Raw genomic sequence first — 16,925 nt, 5'->3', positions numbered from 1 at the left:
TAGTCTTGAGCCCTTGAGAGGGTGACAAACCACGTGTTCTCCACTGGTCACATCTTAGCCACCTGTCAACATCTGGAACTTTCTCAGCCTGAGAAGGATAGAAAGGAATTACATTATTGTTTTCTGCCATGAAAATCATGTAGGATAAGAAAAATGCCTCCTGTGCTTTATACAAAAGCCCTTCATAAATATAAAATAGCATTCTGAGAAACTTTGTGTGTACTACAGCAATGTTCATTCTGAGTAGTATGTTAAACGATTTTTGATTAGTAACATTTAAGGAGTAACAGGTTTTAAAACATCTTTGTACAACATCAAAATATATGGCTTTTGTGGTTTTTGCACCTACTTAAAATCTTCAATGTGTTTTGCTGTATTTTTCTTGTCTAGGCGAAAGGTTGAAATCATGCACACCCACAGTCTTTTCACTCTGCTGGGAGAAAGATTGATGCTACATACAAATACAGTGACCGTCACAACGTATAACACACTTTATGAGGTACAACTTAATTATGCCTACAGATTATGACCTGTGTTGTAAAAATTATGACTTAATTATATTTTATGATCCTGGGAACGTCGTAATTCTCCAGACGCCAAGAAAATTATAATTAGCAATTCTAAAATATGATTGCTTGGTTCAGGGTTTATTTTGCTACATTTTGGGTAGATTTATAAACAAAGGTATACTTTACGCGACTTTGCTGTAAAACTTTCCATCTGTTATAAAAGGAGATAGAAAACACTCTGCTATTTGAGATGTTCTTCACCCTCCAAAAAAAAAAAGTTACCTCAGTCAGGCACTTGCTTGCTCTTCCATTATTTGTAAAGGAAAACCATGGAGATATGTATGTGTGTCCATATATCTACATATGTGTAGGTATTTTAAGAGATTTGTGTCTCTGAGCAAAGAGTAGCAACTTACTAAATATCATGTCTTTGAAAGCACTGCTGCTGTCTCTCCCACCCATGTTGTAGACATTCCCCAGTTAGGTCCCATGCCGTAGAGTCCCCTCAGAGTTAGATATTCCTTAAGCCTCTGTCTGACAAATGTTAACCCTTATGTTGACTCTGCTTTTCCAAGGTATGTCTAGGGTGACCTACTTTCCTTGATCCTCTCCTTAAAGGCAGTCATAGTCTTCTCTCCTACCATGTTTTACCATCTATCTTCGTTTCAGGAGGAGCACAGTTTCTTTCTTTATGATTCCAAGAGACTAAATAAGCCTGTTTGAAAGACCTAGCCAAATAATCATGTAAAACATGAGTTTACAAAAGACAGTTATGAACTGAATAGGGAAACAGCTAAACATCTCCTGAGACTCTCTGAAGTTTTGTGAATCACAGATGAGGGCAGCTTTGCAGCAATCTAGGCTCCGGTTACACATCCTCCCTATTCTTTGTGGAGTTGAACCACTAATAACTGGGTCATAGACTTCCATCCTAACTAGCATAAGACAGCATAGAGTGTGAGCTTGGAGACTTGCTGGGGATTCCAGCTGTGGTTAAAAACCACCAAATCACCCATTTAATGCTTGGAAATTCTTCGCAAATGAATTTGCCCAGTAGAGACAATTGAGTCAGGATAACTGAACTCCTGGAGGTCATGGTCCACTAGACCCTTTAATAAAAGGCTTGCCACTTTCTGCTGAGAATTTAAAGTGTTAAGGAGACTAAGCAACTTTCTGAAAGGAATACCCAAATGTCTTCAGTTCATGAAAATGAATAGATTTCATGAATCTTCTTAGGATAGGTAAGCATAATATTTAACCTTACTGATGCTTAATATTAACAGTTTCTGATATACTTATTTAAAAAAAAAAAAAAAAAAAAACGAAACAAATTATGTCAAATGAGGCTGCAAAGCCTCTTTTTCCATATAGAATGGATTAAAATTATTTGAAAACCAAGAATTTGTAGGAGTGAATTGAAACTAAAAAATATTAAAAGTTACGTGTAAGTTATTTTCAGGTATCATAGCTTCTTATACTCAGGAAAGAGCTAGAGGTCTGCAGGAGTGCAAAACATTTGTGACTGATACAGATATTTTCCATGTTCTCTCATAAAAAGCAAATTCATATGGTTATTCTCTTTTCAGTGAAAATTTGTAAACACACATTCAAAGGTACTACATTTGCCCATGAAGTTAGTTTAATTATTGATTAAAAAATGAGCTAGAGTTGTAGTTAGCAATAAACATGAATTACTAGTGAAATGATTCTGCCATGAAATAAATTGGCTTAAGTATACTTACCGTCAATCCAACATTAAAAAACATGTAATTTTTTAGCATTTTCTTAAAAAGAGGATAGCATGCATAGAGCCACTGATGTCTATCCCACTGTGTTCCAGTCACCCATGTGGTCCTCTGCTGGACTGTGTCCAATTCTTCAAATCTGGTGGCCCGAAACTGCACACAGTCTTTAGGATGGGGCCTTAGGTCATGCAGCAACATACAGATCATGTTGACTCTCACTCTTTTAGATGTGTAGCTGTTCATTTAACTTTTGACGGTTCTTATTAGTGACATGTTTCTCAATGCAACATCTAAATCTGAAGTCTTCTGAGGAGTGATGAGTATTTTCAAATTCTTTAAGAATCTTACCACATACTTAGAAATTTCTACAGCATTTTCATGTCAAAAACTCTACCTACTCTAATCTACCTACTGATAAAAATACGTGTTGGTTGACTGATACCAAGTGTTGTTACAGTGGAGACAATTGCCCTGCTTTTATTCCGCTTTTTGAAAAGCCTTCTTAACACCTAGAACATCTCAAGTAACAGAAAGCAGGCTTTTTGATAAAGTATACCTGTATTTTATTTACATGTGCCACTGTTACTCCTTAATGGATCTTAAACTTGAATAATTTATCGATTTCACCAGCTTTGTGGTTAAGTAGCTTTGGGTCAATTTCTGCAGATGAAATTCATAAGGAAACTATTTGCAGTTCACAGCAAAATTTAATCAATTGACTTCACTTTTAATGCTGTTTCCGAAAGCTTCCAGAGTCTCTGATTAGCTGTCAGTATATTTAACCATAATTGAGTTTAAGGTATAAAATGTGACATTTTACTTGTGGATCTCTTAAATATAGCTGATGTCTTTATTCAACATCTGTGTTATAGCACATGTCCTTGGAGGTGGAGTAGCCATTTGGCATTACCGGTGGTCTGCTTAAAGCAATTACAATCATTTCACTTACTGTAACCTCCAAATACCAGTGGTACAAGCAACAGTAGATTACATTTGGCAGTGGATATTCTGGTGACACAAATTACTTCATTAGGAAAATAGAGTACTGGAACAGGCTGCCCAGAGAGGTTGTGGAGTCTCCTTCTCTGGAGATCTCCCAAACCTGCCTGGATGCCACCCTGTGCCACGTGCTCTGGGTGTCCCTGCTGGAGCAGGGGGTTGGACTAGATGATCTCTAGAGGTCCCTTCCAGCCTCAACCATCCTGTGATTCTGTGAAAATGGTAGGTGTTTCAAGTAAAACTATTTCTTTTTGTTTGTTCTTCTGTGGAAGATCAACATGAAATTCAGATAGGATCTTGGACAGTTCTCTGCCTGTTGTTAAACATTTGACCTCAAGAAATACCATTTTGACTCAAACATCAACTGTCACACATAGAGTTTTTGTATTTTGTGCTGTATGGCTTACACAAACCCATATATTCAAAACACCGTTATTGTACAGCTAAGCAGCTAAATGAAAAAATAGTTAGCCAGTGATATTACATGTATAAGTATCCTGCTCTTTGCGTAGAGAAATTTCCTTGTTTCCATTCTTGGAGAGAGAGAGAGAAATATTTTACTGAAATCTATTTTATGAAGTTATAGCCTAGCCATGGTAAATGTTCTTCTTAACAAAATAAACAAAAGCAAAAAAAAATGTATGATGTAGAGTTTAAATAAAAAATGGTAAATGGAACTTAATATTCTGTCTTTTAGATTTTGACAGAACAAGTATGTACTCAAGTTGTTCATAAGCCACATCCAGAGCCAGATTCTACAGTGAAAATTCAGAATCCAAGTAAGGACCTGTTCTGTTTACATGGCAAGAGTATTGACTATATTGTTTTGAAAATGATGTTTCAAAAAAGAGGGGAAGTTCGTTAGAATATTCCAAGTACGCTTGGGTTTCACTTATTTACACTAGTGGCTGTTAGCAACTTTTTTTTTTTTTTTTTTTGCAAATAGTTTTACAATGTGTTACGTAACTGATCTTTTTTCCCAAAGTGATTCTAAAGGTGGTGGCAACACTGTTAAAAAACTCCACGCCAAGTGCAGAGCTGATGGAAGTTCGACGTTTGTTCTTATCTGATATGATAAAACTTTTCAGTAATAGCCGTGAAAACAGAAGGTATGTTACTGTAAAGAATATTTTCTTCCTAGTATGTACTTGACTTGGATGTAGCAGTAATTGGTTTTACTGTGCACAATGCTCTATACATGTGTTAAACGTTATTTAACAACATTTAAATGTTTATTTTAATAACCAGAATATGGTTTCAGTATCTCTTCTTAAGTTAGCAACTACTATTTGCTTCTTTTGGTTGGAATATATTTTAAAATATTTTACTGATCCTAAAGTACTTGAAATCCAGTACTTAACACTGGATTCATGTTCAGAGAGGCATGCCATATTATTTTCCTCATATTTTAACTGTCCATCTCAATGTCAAAGAAGCTTCATTTGAATATATTTTGACCTAATTATTTCACTTTAGATGTTTACTTCAGTGTTCAGTGTGGCAGGACTGGATGTTTTCTCTGGGATACATTAACCCTAAGAACTCTGAAGAACAGAAGATTACAGAGATGGTTTACAACATTTTCCGTATTCTCCTGTATCATGCAATAAAATATGAATGGGGAGGATGGAGAGTGTGGGTTGATACTCTTTCTATAGCTCATTCCAAGGTAAGAAATGGTTCATGGATTTATTTTATTTTATTTTATTTTATTTGTTATCTTAAAAACTCCTCCAAAGTAACTAGAAATAAAGTGGGCAAGATTAAAAGTGATTTAGTGCCATCTGGTGGCTATCAGAGCATATGTCAAGGTGGCATTTTTTGTCACCAGGGTGGGCCATTTGCTGTGAAACACTCTCTGAGCCATATATGTTAAGTATTACATAGTTAAGATTCTTACCTTTTTTTTTTTTTTTTTTTTTGCTCAGGCTTAATGTAGATAGTTGTCCACATAATCTGTTCTTTTCTTTTTAAGGTGACATATGAGGCTCACAAGGAGTACCTAGCAAAAATGTATGAAGAGTATCAAAGGCAAGAGGAAGAGAATATAAAAAAAGGAAAAAAGGGGAATGTTAGCACTATCTCAGGCCTTTCATCTCAGACAACAGGTGCAAAAGGTGGAATGGAAATTCGAGAGATAGAAGACCTTTCACAAAGCCAAAGTCCCGAAAGTGAAACAGATTACCCTGTCAGTACGGACACCAGGGACTTGCTCATGGCTACAAAGGTGTCAGATGATGTGCTTGGAAGTGCTGAGAGACCAGGAGGAGGAGTACATGTGGAAGTTCATGACCTTTTAGTTGATATAAAAGCTGAAAAGGTAGAAGCTACTGAAGTAAAACTTGATGATATGGATTTATCACCAGAGACACTGGTAACGGGAGAAAACGGTGCACTTGTGGAAGTTGAATCTCTTTTAGATAATGTATATAGTGCTGCTGTTGAGAAACTCCAAAATAATGTTCATGGAAGTGTTGGTATTATTAAGAAGAATGAGGAAAAAGATAATGGTCCATTAATAACTCTAGCTGATGAGAAAGATGAACCTTCTACTAACAGTACCTCATTTCTCTTTGATAAAATACCCAGTCAAGAGGAGAAGCTTTTACCTGAACTTTCAAGTAATCACATTTCTATTCCAAATGTGCAAGAGACACAAATACATCTTGGTGTAAATGATGATTTGGAATTGCTTGCGCACATGACAGGTAACGTAGAGAGAACGTGTCCTGCAAGTATAATAGAGGAAAAGGAGTTCAAGATTCATACAACCTCGGACGGAATGAATAGCATTTCTGAGAGGGAACTGGCTTCGTCATCTAAAGGATTAGAATATGCTGAAATGACGGCCACAACTCTTGAGACAGAGTCTTCTGGTAGCAAAACGGTACCTAGTGTTGATGCTGGAAGTATAATATCAGACACAGAGAGATCTGATGATGGTAAGGAAGCGGGAAAGGAGATAAGAAAGATCCAGACAACCACCACAACCCAAGTAAGTGCCAAGTGCTGTAGCCTTAGCCTTGTATGTGTCTAATGTAAGGAGTGTTCTTTGCTGCTGGCTGCATTATTAGTGCCAAGTCTGGCAGGTGCTCCAGGTACTTCAGTTACCTGAGAGGAGTCTCTCTTCCGAGCCTATTTGCTTTCAGAAGGATGATGCCATTACCTGTGTAAGAGGTGCTGAAGTCTTTTATGGCGGTATAGAAATATATGTTGCAATTGTGTATGTTTTAGTTTAAAAACTTAGCTAAGGAAACCCCTCATCTTTTTCCCTTGTTTCTTGTGGACAGATTAACAAATGCTCTTATAGTAGTGCTTTAGCTCTTGAGGATCTTGTTTACATATTTTTTTAAAGATTAATATTATCTATGTTTTGTTATTTATTAGGTATTTTTTACTCTTGCATTACTCTCAACAGAATGTAATTTGACTTGCAGCACTTCAGTGCATCAATACATCTTCCAGTGAAGGAACACAGGCATAAGTGATCCCCATATTACTCGCTCTGGGCACAAGGAAAGAAATGGCTTAGTAATAGTAGATGAAAAACTGTGATTTACTTTCCAGAATGGAGATTTACTTTCTTCTCAGAGATGCTTTTCTGTCAAGGGCTGTCTCTGAAAATCCTGCTACTTAATGTCTTTGTGAAAGACACAGCATTCTTAAAATGGAAAAGTGTAGCATAAAAGCTTATTTTTTTTCAAAGAGTCTGTGCTTTGTTTAAGCAATAAAATAAATTATTCTTTTTGTATTTTTGAAGCACAGAATTGATTTCCCCGCTATCATTATTCAGAGTCTATAGCACTTAGTCAAAAATTGCTTGTAAGGATGTTGTTAGCTGAAAATAAAGTGGCTACCGTAAGATTTGACTACCTTACTACTGGACTAATATTGATCTACAGTTCTGAAGTCAAGCAGAGTTTCTGAATCTGTGATGGAAGAGCCAGTGCTACAAAAATTGCTCTTCCTAATACCATGTAGTGCACACTATGTGATCAGAAAGGATTTCTAAGATCGCCTGACATGCAAAGTTGATGTCTGATAAAAAGAACACGGATCAGCTTAGCCACATTGTGTTTTCAGGAAGAACTTTCAGAAAGCTCTAGTAAATGTAATTTCATGTATTTAAGGAATCCCTGAATTCCAATGCACATTGTTTTCCTATTAAAGAAAAAAAAATTATTCAAACCAGTGGGTTCTAACATTGTTCTAAACACTCTTCTTTTGAAGATAATAGTGCCTAAAACTCTACAATACCTACTTAGATAGGATGAAATTTTTGATTCTTTTATAAGTATACTTTCAAACTTGAGAACATCCTCCCTAGACAGAATATCAAGCATTGTATGGGGATTCTTATATTTAAAAGCATTCTGTGTAATAAAGAATAATCAACTAAAACTATTGAGAGGGACAGTATATTTGTTACTATCAGTTCCCAAAAACTTTGTCCTCAGTCATAAAATTAGGCCTGTTCATACCATGGAAACTGATAAATGGGCCTGAAAAGAGCAGAGTAAGAAAAAGGAGCAAATAGTTTGTGTTTCAAAATACACAGCTTAAAATCAAGTGAAATGCCTGTATTCACTTGCTATGTACACCTATGCACACACAAATACAGTGAATTTGTAAGGTGAGACTTACAATGAAAAAGTGATCCAACTATGTCCTGCTACCATATAACATCCTGCCATTGTAATTTGGAGCCTGGCTGTCCCTTAGCCTTTTTTGTTTTATGAATTTCATAAGTAATGATTGACTTATAAGAATGTAAGGTTATGAAGCATGTAATTATCTGTTAGGATTAAAATCGTATGTAAACCGTAAGAAACTTTTATCCCATCAGTGTAAGATAGGATCAGTGTAAGGAAAAAATCTTGTTGCTGTTGCCCTTCTATATGCAGCATATGATCTCTCCTGTAATATTTGGAGTGAGGAACCTAAGTGTAAGGCCTGAGGAAGTATCTGAAAGTGGGGCAAACCACAGGCACCAAATGCTGATTGATTTGGAGCATTTCCTGTGTTGACTGATACTACCCACGCTGGAATGACACTATTTCCTGTCATTTGTGCTTGAGTTGGATTTTAGCCAATCCTTTCTGAAATTCCGTTGTCCATTCCGAGAAGCTTTACACAGTGTTAACAGGATCTTTGACGTTGTGCTTGCCACAGGCGGTGCAGGGTCGCTCTGTCAGCCAACAGGACCGAGACCTGCGCGTGGACCTGGGCTTTCGAGGAATGCCCATGACCGAGGAGCAGCGGCGCCAGTTCAGCCCGGGGCCACGCACAACTATGTTTCGTATTCCTGAGTTCAAGTGGTCTCCCATGCACCAGAGGCTCCTGACAGATTTGCTGTTTGCACTAGAAACAGATGTACATGTTTGGAGAAGGTAGATGGTTGCTTTTTATTTAACTCCTGTTGTGTGTTCCCGTTGGCAGGAAAAAATAGATGGCCCCTATGTTGTACAGGGGAGTTAACTGAGATCGCAGGGAAGGGGAGAGAGTTACTGTGAGGTGAAGGGTCCTTCTGTATCTTCTATCTTCTCTCTTAGCCCTTCCCAATCAGCAGCACCTCTATTTTACAGGCAGCAATTTCTGCTTTCCTCAGAGACTGTAGCTCATACCTACCTGAACTGAGCTGCAGTCCCAGCTTGTATTTAACATGAGAAGCTGCTGCTTCTGTTTCAGACCTGAGGAAGTCTGTGGATCTGTAACTTGCCTCTCTTTCAGATAGTTTAATTAAGAAATACATTCTATACAGTCCTACAAATAAATATAAATAAAAACTGTTTCCTAGCAAGTTTTCTAAGAAATTACTTTTTCTAGCAGATAATTTCCAAGGCCAACTCCTGACTGTAGTTAGCCGTGCAGTTATGTTGCTACTTTTGACAGCACTATTTATTTGCTATTACTATCCTATTTATTTGCACAAAAACTTTTTGTTATCAGAGCCCTTAGGTATAATAGACATTGTTTACTCTAAATTCCAAAACGGACTAAGTCCGAAAACTTCAGCTTAATTATATTATCAAAAGACCAATTTATATTACATTTAATTTCCAGTTTCATGAGCTATTCTGTGATAGACACTAGGAAATACACAGTTTTAGTTTTGTTTTCTCAAACATCTTTTACTTGCATTCTGTTTTCATGATACTTGGAGATTAGGAGTTTAGTTTCCTTGTTTCAGTTTAAGCCTTTGATTTTTTCTTACTTGCTGGTAACAATGTTGTTTTGGAAAAACAAAACAAACCCATGTCATTTGTAGGCCGAATATTCCACGTTATTCTCACATTGTGATTTATGTTTTTAGGGAGTGATTGTTTCATGGAACAATTTCTCACCACTATGGAGTAACTGAGGTTCCCATTAACCACATATCAGCAACCGTGTAAAGCTATTGCTAATGCTTTAAAGTTAATATTCGGGAAGTATCTTAGCATTAGGAAATATTAGTAAATATTTTAGCTTTCTCATATAAAAACTTGCTAGATGTAAATAAGGTACCACCAGATGCTCAGGTTGCTCTTTTAAGACGCCAGCGTAAGGTTTCCATGATCAGTAGCAGTCTAAGAGACCAGGCTGTAGGAATGACAGAACGAAAACACCAAATCCAGGAACACCTGCGCACTTTCCTTAAGTGTTATCAGGGCAGCTTTCAGTGACACTGTGATATGGAGAACTCCATTTGTACTGAGTATGAACTGTCCCTGGAGAAACAGCCCTGTTCTTTTGAGGAGAATTGCCTGCAAATTGAAGTGCTGCTGTTCTGGGCTGAGCAGCTGAAGCTGATGCTGCTCTGCAACGGGCTAGCTGTAAATTTGTACATTAGACTAGCTCTGTTTATATTTTCACACATGCAGAGTTTCATAGCAAAGGCTTTACTTTGTTTCTGAAAAATATTCATGTTCTGGCTGCAAAGAATAATTTAGATTTTCATTTTGTATGTTTGTTTTTAATTCATCCATTTTTCTGTTCTTGCAGTCACTCCACAAAGTCTGTGATGGACTTTGTCAATAGCAATGAAAATATTATTTTTGTACACAACACAATACACCTCATTTCCCAGATGGTAGACAATATTATTATTGCTTGTGGAGGAATTTTACCATTGCTGTCAGCAGCCACATCCCCAACTGTAAGTACAATATTTCCACCTAGTGGTCATATTAGAAGTTGCTGTATAAAAACAATATGTGCCACTGTTTGAAACTGCCTTTTTTTTTTGAAAGTGACTCCCCTCCCCTGTCTGCTAATTTCTTTAAAAAAAAAAAGATAAAAAAAATTGATCAGAACTTTTAAGGTTCATTATACAGAGTGTTTATAATAATTTGTAGTATTTGAAAGACAAGACTGTTAGAAAAATGGTTCCTGTAGCAAAATTACGTGCTTTATCATGCCTGGTCATTGGTGTTTGAGGTCTGCATGGCCACCATTTGCATGCCAAATGATAAGAGAAGTCACTCTTCTCTTCCCTCCTTCTCACTAGTCCTTCCTTCAGGAGGTCCTGACTTTTCCTTAGCTCTTATGGAAGGAAACTGATAATTTTATCCTCTGCCATGTGGTCACTTCTTAGGTGACTGCAGCTCAAGCAGATAAATTAATCTAAAGGAATGGTTCATGAAAGAAGAGGGAGAGATTTGAGAGGGAAATGTAAGGGAGAGAGAGTGTATATCGCGCTATTGTCAATAAGTAATTTATCATTTTTGTATGGTGCCTTATCTGGCCGTATAAAATAGACAGTCACCTCTTCTGTGCTAAACATCCCATAAGGTTTCACAGTTAATATTTGTTTTTGAAAGGGGAACACTGAGGCACAGGAGGAGTGAATAGACTCCCCTAAAATAACACAGCCAGTAAGCGCTGGAGACTAGAAATATTACTAGCAATATAAGCTCATTTTCTTGTTATAGCCATTTCCTGAGTAATATGGAGATGAAGGGAAAAAACGACAAATGTTTCTTTTCATAGCCTGTATAGTAAGGCATATAATGACTCTGTACTTCGCAGCAGGCTTAGAAATAAAAGAAAAAAGCAGAAGTCCTTTGAAGGAGCACAATTACTTTGTGAGACTCCCTGCCATAGGATGTGATGGAAGCTGAAAGACTAAGTAGATTCAAAAAATAGATACTCTGGAAGGATAAGTCTTTAAGTAGCCACCAAACATGATAGTCTGTACCCCCTCTCTAGCTCTTAAAATGCTAAATGCTTTAAAAGAGTGTTAATAGAGTATTAGCTTGCTTACTCAAATTTCTGTATTGCTGCATAAACTGCAGCCCATCAGCCCAGAGAGACCCTTGGGGCCTGGCAGTTAATGTGTGTTGTGAGCAGATCTCTCACACACTGATAGTAGTGCAGGGCTGTCTGGTCTCTTCAAGAATGGCAAAGTTAAATTATATTAATGAATTATTTCTTCCCACGAGATACAGAGTCAAAATTTTGTGTTGTAGCTAGTGAATCAAGTGTTTTCATCAACAGCCTAAGATAAATTTTCTTCAAACCATTTTTGGTAATCATTTTTGAATATAGAGACATACCAGAAATCAACTGCAATGAAAGTGTGAAAGAGGAGCACTTGTACTTTTTTTTTTTTTTTTAAAAAAGAAGACTTGGGGGAATTATCCAGATAAATAAGACTTCTTCCTTTGCATAGTTAGGATTTGTTATCAAGATGACAATTTTTCTGTCTGGCTAGAAAATTACTTTGTGTATCCTTTGTCTGCTGTGCAATGGGTCACCTTAATTCCGGAATTCCTCGAGTGTGTTCGGTGGAACTCTGTCAGGTGCCTTTTAACTAGTTTTTTTCTCCTGTCTTTTAAAGAATATTCCTTATATTAGTAGCCATGTGTCGTCAGTTGACCATTTCTAGCCATTAAAGAAAGTAGCTGAAATTTCTAGTAGTTTGCTGCTGTTACTGCAAATAAATAAACAAACAAACCCTTGAGGCCTTCATCAGTAGCTACTGTTTTAAAAAATTCTGGAAATACTGAAATCTGTCTTGAAAAGTTGGGTAGCTGTTTATCTCAAATGTTTTAGATTTCAGAGTATAATATAATTTATATAACTTACAAAATATTTATGTGAATGAGAGGAAATTGTTATATTTTATTAGACTAGATAGGGTTGAATTTCTTAAGAGCAAAGTCGGAATGTATTACGAATATGTTGCAGATTAAAAAAGATAATTTGAATAGTGCTGTGAATATAGAATATCAAATAGGCATAGGGAGAAGGAAAAAAAAAACCCTATTTTTTCGTGCATATAGCCTGCAGCAGTATCTGTGAAAACAAACAAAATTTGTGATTGACTTGGGTAGGGTGAAGATTATCATTTTTTATGGAATACTGAGGAAAGCTTGCTGTAATTCTCTGAAATCTATTCTCAAAGTTTCAGTATTCCCTTTGGTTTCAAATATATACCTCCTCCGTCTCAGAGTCTGTGTGAGGACTTCCCTCAAATGCTGATATTTTTAAGAGATATAAATTATACATGTGAAAAGAAATGAAATACAAGCAAATGATAACGAGACATACAGGCAAGTCTGTTGCTTTACAATAAGCTGCAGGATGTTCCGCTGTTGATTCTGGTGTTGTGATTGTTAAATTGAGGGTATTACATAACTGCCAGAATTATGGGGGCAGTAATTTTATAAAGCACCCAGTACAGATTTACTTTGTATCTGTGGGGGAGAGCTTTGAGTTTTCTAAACTACAAGAAAGACTTATCTTAAGATAGTGTAGAGGTGTGAAAGAAGTCTATCTGGGAAATTGGAAGGATTAAGGTTCTCAGGAGATACCTTCTGTCAGGAGCAGCAGCTGGTTGCAGATAAAACACCTCATGTACAAACTAGGAATCTGAAATAATGTTTCGTTACTACGAGGAACAGCAGCTGTGACAAGGACTTGCTGCAGAGTTTGACAAAGGAGGAGCTGTTTGAGGAGCTGAAATAACTCTGGAAATTGAGGGTAAATTTCTGGGCTCCCTGAAATTAATTTGTTTTGCCATTGATTCTATGAAGTCTAGAATTTTAGTCTAGGTAGTTAATACTGGCCTGCAGCCTTTAAAACAGCAGCTCCTAAACTATGATCTGAATGCTGCCGGTGTTATATGAGTATCTGTATATCAAAAATCACAGGTTTTTAAAACAGGTTATAATGTCTCCAGCTATAGAAGAGGAAGATCTATTAAAAATGGTCTGTGCTCTGTAAAAAGTAATCTTTTCTGTTCCAAAAGGAGATTACTTTGTCTCAGATTTCTTCAGATAAGATTTTTCCATTATTAAAATTACAAAAATACTGAAATATTCCTGAAAAGAAAATCATTTCTGTCCCATTTTTTTTTCTGTGATTTTATCATCAAATATATTGAAGATATTTGGTAGTTTTAAACAGTGAAATATTACAATTATTTTAAGTACTAAAGAGTGATAAGTTAGTGATAGATATCATGTTCTTCTTTCTTCTTTCCAAGATAGTAGAGACAAAACATTTCTTTTTACTAACTTAGGTTTTACATAAAAAAAAAAAAAGTGAAAACTGAAGGACTAGTTTCAAGCGCGTTGTAGCAAAAAAGAAGGTCATCCTACCCAAAATGAAAACATGAAGTTTAATGCAATTGTTTGACTGTGAATATCAGAATTTGAGGACTAGCCTATCCCAGACATGGTAATTCTGTGGTCCCAAAGCATTCCAGTACCTGTCATGTTTTGGCTTGGGCTGAGGAAATCCTGCCCAGATGTAACTATGGAATGAGCTATGTCGTGTTCCTTCAGATGAGGGAGCATTCTGCAGGAAGAACCAGCTGGCTTTGTGTGATTTTCATTTGTTTGTCAAAGCACTTCAAACACATTTCCTTCTTCAAACAAAGATTAACTACTTGATTACATTTCAGCTGAATAGTTTGTTGTAAAATGCTCGTTTTCTTTCTATGACTTACATAATCAGTGAAAACACTACTTTGGTCTACAAAATTGCCTCACAGAATTGCTCTATGGACTATACAAAATATGTCCTTCGGTTTGGAGGAATCAGTGTTTACATGAACTCCAAAGCAATTCAAGATTTATGGTTTTTCCTTTCTTGTGCATAGCTATCTGTAGAAGTTTTTATTTTCAAATGTTCATTCTAAGCTGAAATGTCATGTTGTTCTAATTATAAATTAATCAGTATATAATTCCAAGATACTAATTTGTTTCAATTTTACATTGTATTTTTAGTTAACTTAAATAATTTTCTTTTTCTTTTATTGTTGTGATCTGTTGTCTGTTTTGTCTGTTGCATGTCCAGGGTTCTAAGGTTAGTATTGCTGCTGTAAGTTTCAGTTTTTGCATTTTCAAAAATTTCTTATTTTTCATAATTTAATATTTTGGCTTTTTAATTTATTTTCTATGCCATAGAGTAGGATGTGAGTAGCAATATATCAGGCATATTTCTTAATTTTTCCTAAAATGTTCCCCTTCAATGACTTACCACAGTTGAGTGTAATCCCTGCTGTAAACTACAAAAGTGTAGTCAGATTGAAGAGCTAATTTAAATTATAGATGCAGTTGTCAGTAAAAGAAGATGTTAGACTCTGAACACGTAGTTCTGTAGGAGACTTCTTATTACTCTTAAAAATGTTTGGAGTAGACATGGGATGTTGATCAGTGCGTTTTATTTAAGCATTTTTAGATCACATCAGTGTAAAATATTGCTAATATCTCAAGGAATCTTGATCAACAAGGAAACCTACTTTAAATGCTGTTAGGATATCAATTTGCTGTATTTATCAGGTAGAACCGATGGTAAGTTTTGCCATAAAAATGCCTGTCTTCATTTCTTTTCTCTCCCAGCAGAATTGTAGGATGATTCAAAAAAAAAAAAGAAGAGATGCTGATTTTTTTTTTGTATTCAAAACTTGTATTCAAAATATACAGTATTTTATGTTAATGATAAAAATTATAAAAATGATAAAATACACTAAAATGTAATACAGAATAAATTCATTATATAAATAAATTTATAACATGGGAAAAATAAAATAATGAGTATGCTGAGAAGGCTGCAGAAGTCATTCCCCCTCACATGGGTGGGATTGATGCGGCACAGCTGCTGCTCGGGAGGAATCTGCTCCCGTTACAAGGAGGAGCTCCAAGTAGCAGTTTCTGTAACCACCTTCTCGAGGCTTTGCTAGCAGGCCATGCGCCCTAGAGCCCTGCAGTGTTATTGTCTTTGGAAAAATGCTTTTAGGAGTTATGTCCCAATCTGTTATGAACAACAACAACGTTTCCAAAAAGTAAGAAAACAGCGCACGCAAAATGGAGAGGATGTGCCTAAGGAGAAGCTAGGAGTAGTTCTCGTGAGGTTTAATTGTCCTTTTACAGTTTGTCTGGTCGTGCTGGCAGATCTGGCAGGTGACAGCCCTTCCCACGTCACCCGCGTCGCTGACACGTTGCATCCCCATGGGAAGTTACATGGAGTGTCATTGGGGTGACACGTGCCACGTTGTCTGGCACTTTGCACAACAGTTGTTTTCTTAATACTATTTGGCACTGTTTGCACTGATGATATGTTATGATCTGAACTATCCTACAAAGTAACTCTTGAGTGAGAATACGCGTTTGCTAGTAAGAGAGAAACCAAGGGGGGTTATTTTTTCCCTTTTATTTTTAAAGAAATTTCCTTTACAGCACAAAATGTATTTTAAACTTTTTTCACAGAACAAAAGAATGGGAATTAAGAAAAATGAAAGTAATATTTTTAAGTAATAAGCAATGCTGCAAATAATACATGCAATACAGTATGAGTAATAAGTAATACAAAGTAACTGAACTCTGTTCAAAAGAGGCTTAGGATCTGAAATCCTGCTGATAATCCATAAGAATCAGCCATCTGCAGATTTTTTAAAATAGTATTTAGGCGTACAAATGTTATGTCAAATACTAATCACAAATGGCACGGTCAAGTAAGAAATCCAGTTCCTAACTGTGAATAGCTCCAGAGGTAAAAGTAAGGGTTAGATACAGATTTTTTTTTTAATTAAACATACTGTTTACTCAGTTATCTGCATCGTTAGACACCTAAATGCTTTTGAAATGTCTCTACACATTCAAGTATCTTTTTGGAGAATGTGACCCATTTTTAGAGTCCCGAAATAATGAGCTCGTTCACCATTTTTTTGGTGGATTCCTGTTGGGAGTTACAACACTGCACAGAAAGAAAATGGTGATTCTGTGGGAAATGTAAGGTGCATGCCATAAGGCTTTGTCACGTTTTTACTTCCTCCTTGTCACTCTAGTGAGTAAACACACTGACTTCTGGTTTCCAGAACTGAACTCTGTCAGGGGGCTATAGGGCGTTCCCAGGAGAAAAACAAATTGTGGAAGCAGAGCCAAACTGCTTAAGTGGAGGCCAGTCTCCATTTTATCTGTTATTTGTGTAAAGGACTGTAGGACAAAGTGTAATTATCCTAATGTGCTGCCAACGTGCCATCAGTTTGCTTAGCCTATGGAAGAACGTAAGAGAACCTAGTTCCCAGCTATACCTTGCCCAGTTTTACTAGCTGGCCACACTTCTTGTTACGTATTTGCTAGTAATTTCCTCATTTATATCAAATTCTTTTTATTCTCTAAAAAAGCATGTGAATGCAAACATTTTTTCTCACTCTTCATGCTGTCTTATTTTGAATTTCATT

At 36.4% G+C, this 16,925-nt stretch overlaps 1 protein-coding gene across 5 annotated transcripts in view; it reads left to right on the top strand.

The window, feature by feature from the left end:
* Nucleotides 1-16,925, top strand: part of NBEA (neurobeachin) — a 460,133-nt gene that overhangs the window by 141,758 nt on the left and 301,450 nt on the right. For 4 of the 5 annotated variants that reach the window (XM_088522209.1, XM_088522210.1, XM_088522207.1 and 1 more), the window contains exons 18-25: nucleotides 391-499; nucleotides 3,951-4,032; nucleotides 4,239-4,362; nucleotides 4,730-4,922; nucleotides 5,229-6,248; nucleotides 8,426-8,643; nucleotides 10,238-10,391; nucleotides 14,540-14,563. In XM_088522209.1, coding sequence (XP_088378335.1) covers nucleotides 391-499; nucleotides 3,951-4,032; nucleotides 4,239-4,362; nucleotides 4,730-4,922; nucleotides 5,229-6,248; nucleotides 8,426-8,643; nucleotides 10,238-10,391; nucleotides 14,540-14,563 — 1,924 coding nt within the window. The remainder of the gene's footprint in view (nucleotides 1-390; nucleotides 500-3,950; nucleotides 4,033-4,238; nucleotides 4,363-4,729; nucleotides 4,923-5,228; nucleotides 6,249-8,425; nucleotides 8,644-10,237; nucleotides 10,392-14,539; nucleotides 14,564-16,925) is intronic. The other variant, XM_088522208.1, reaches the window with a different exon arrangement.

The sequence above is a fragment of the Tinamus guttatus genome, unplaced genomic scaffold, assembly GCF_059628265.1.
Source record: "Tinamus guttatus ecotype Peru unplaced genomic scaffold, ASM5962826v1 Tinamus_guttatus_pri_ptg000150l, whole genome shotgun sequence".
Taxonomy (NCBI): domain Eukaryota; kingdom Metazoa; phylum Chordata; class Aves; order Tinamiformes; family Tinamidae; genus Tinamus; species Tinamus guttatus.
Note: the sequence above shows the minus strand (reverse complement) of the source record. Positions and strands in the feature narration are given on the sequence as shown.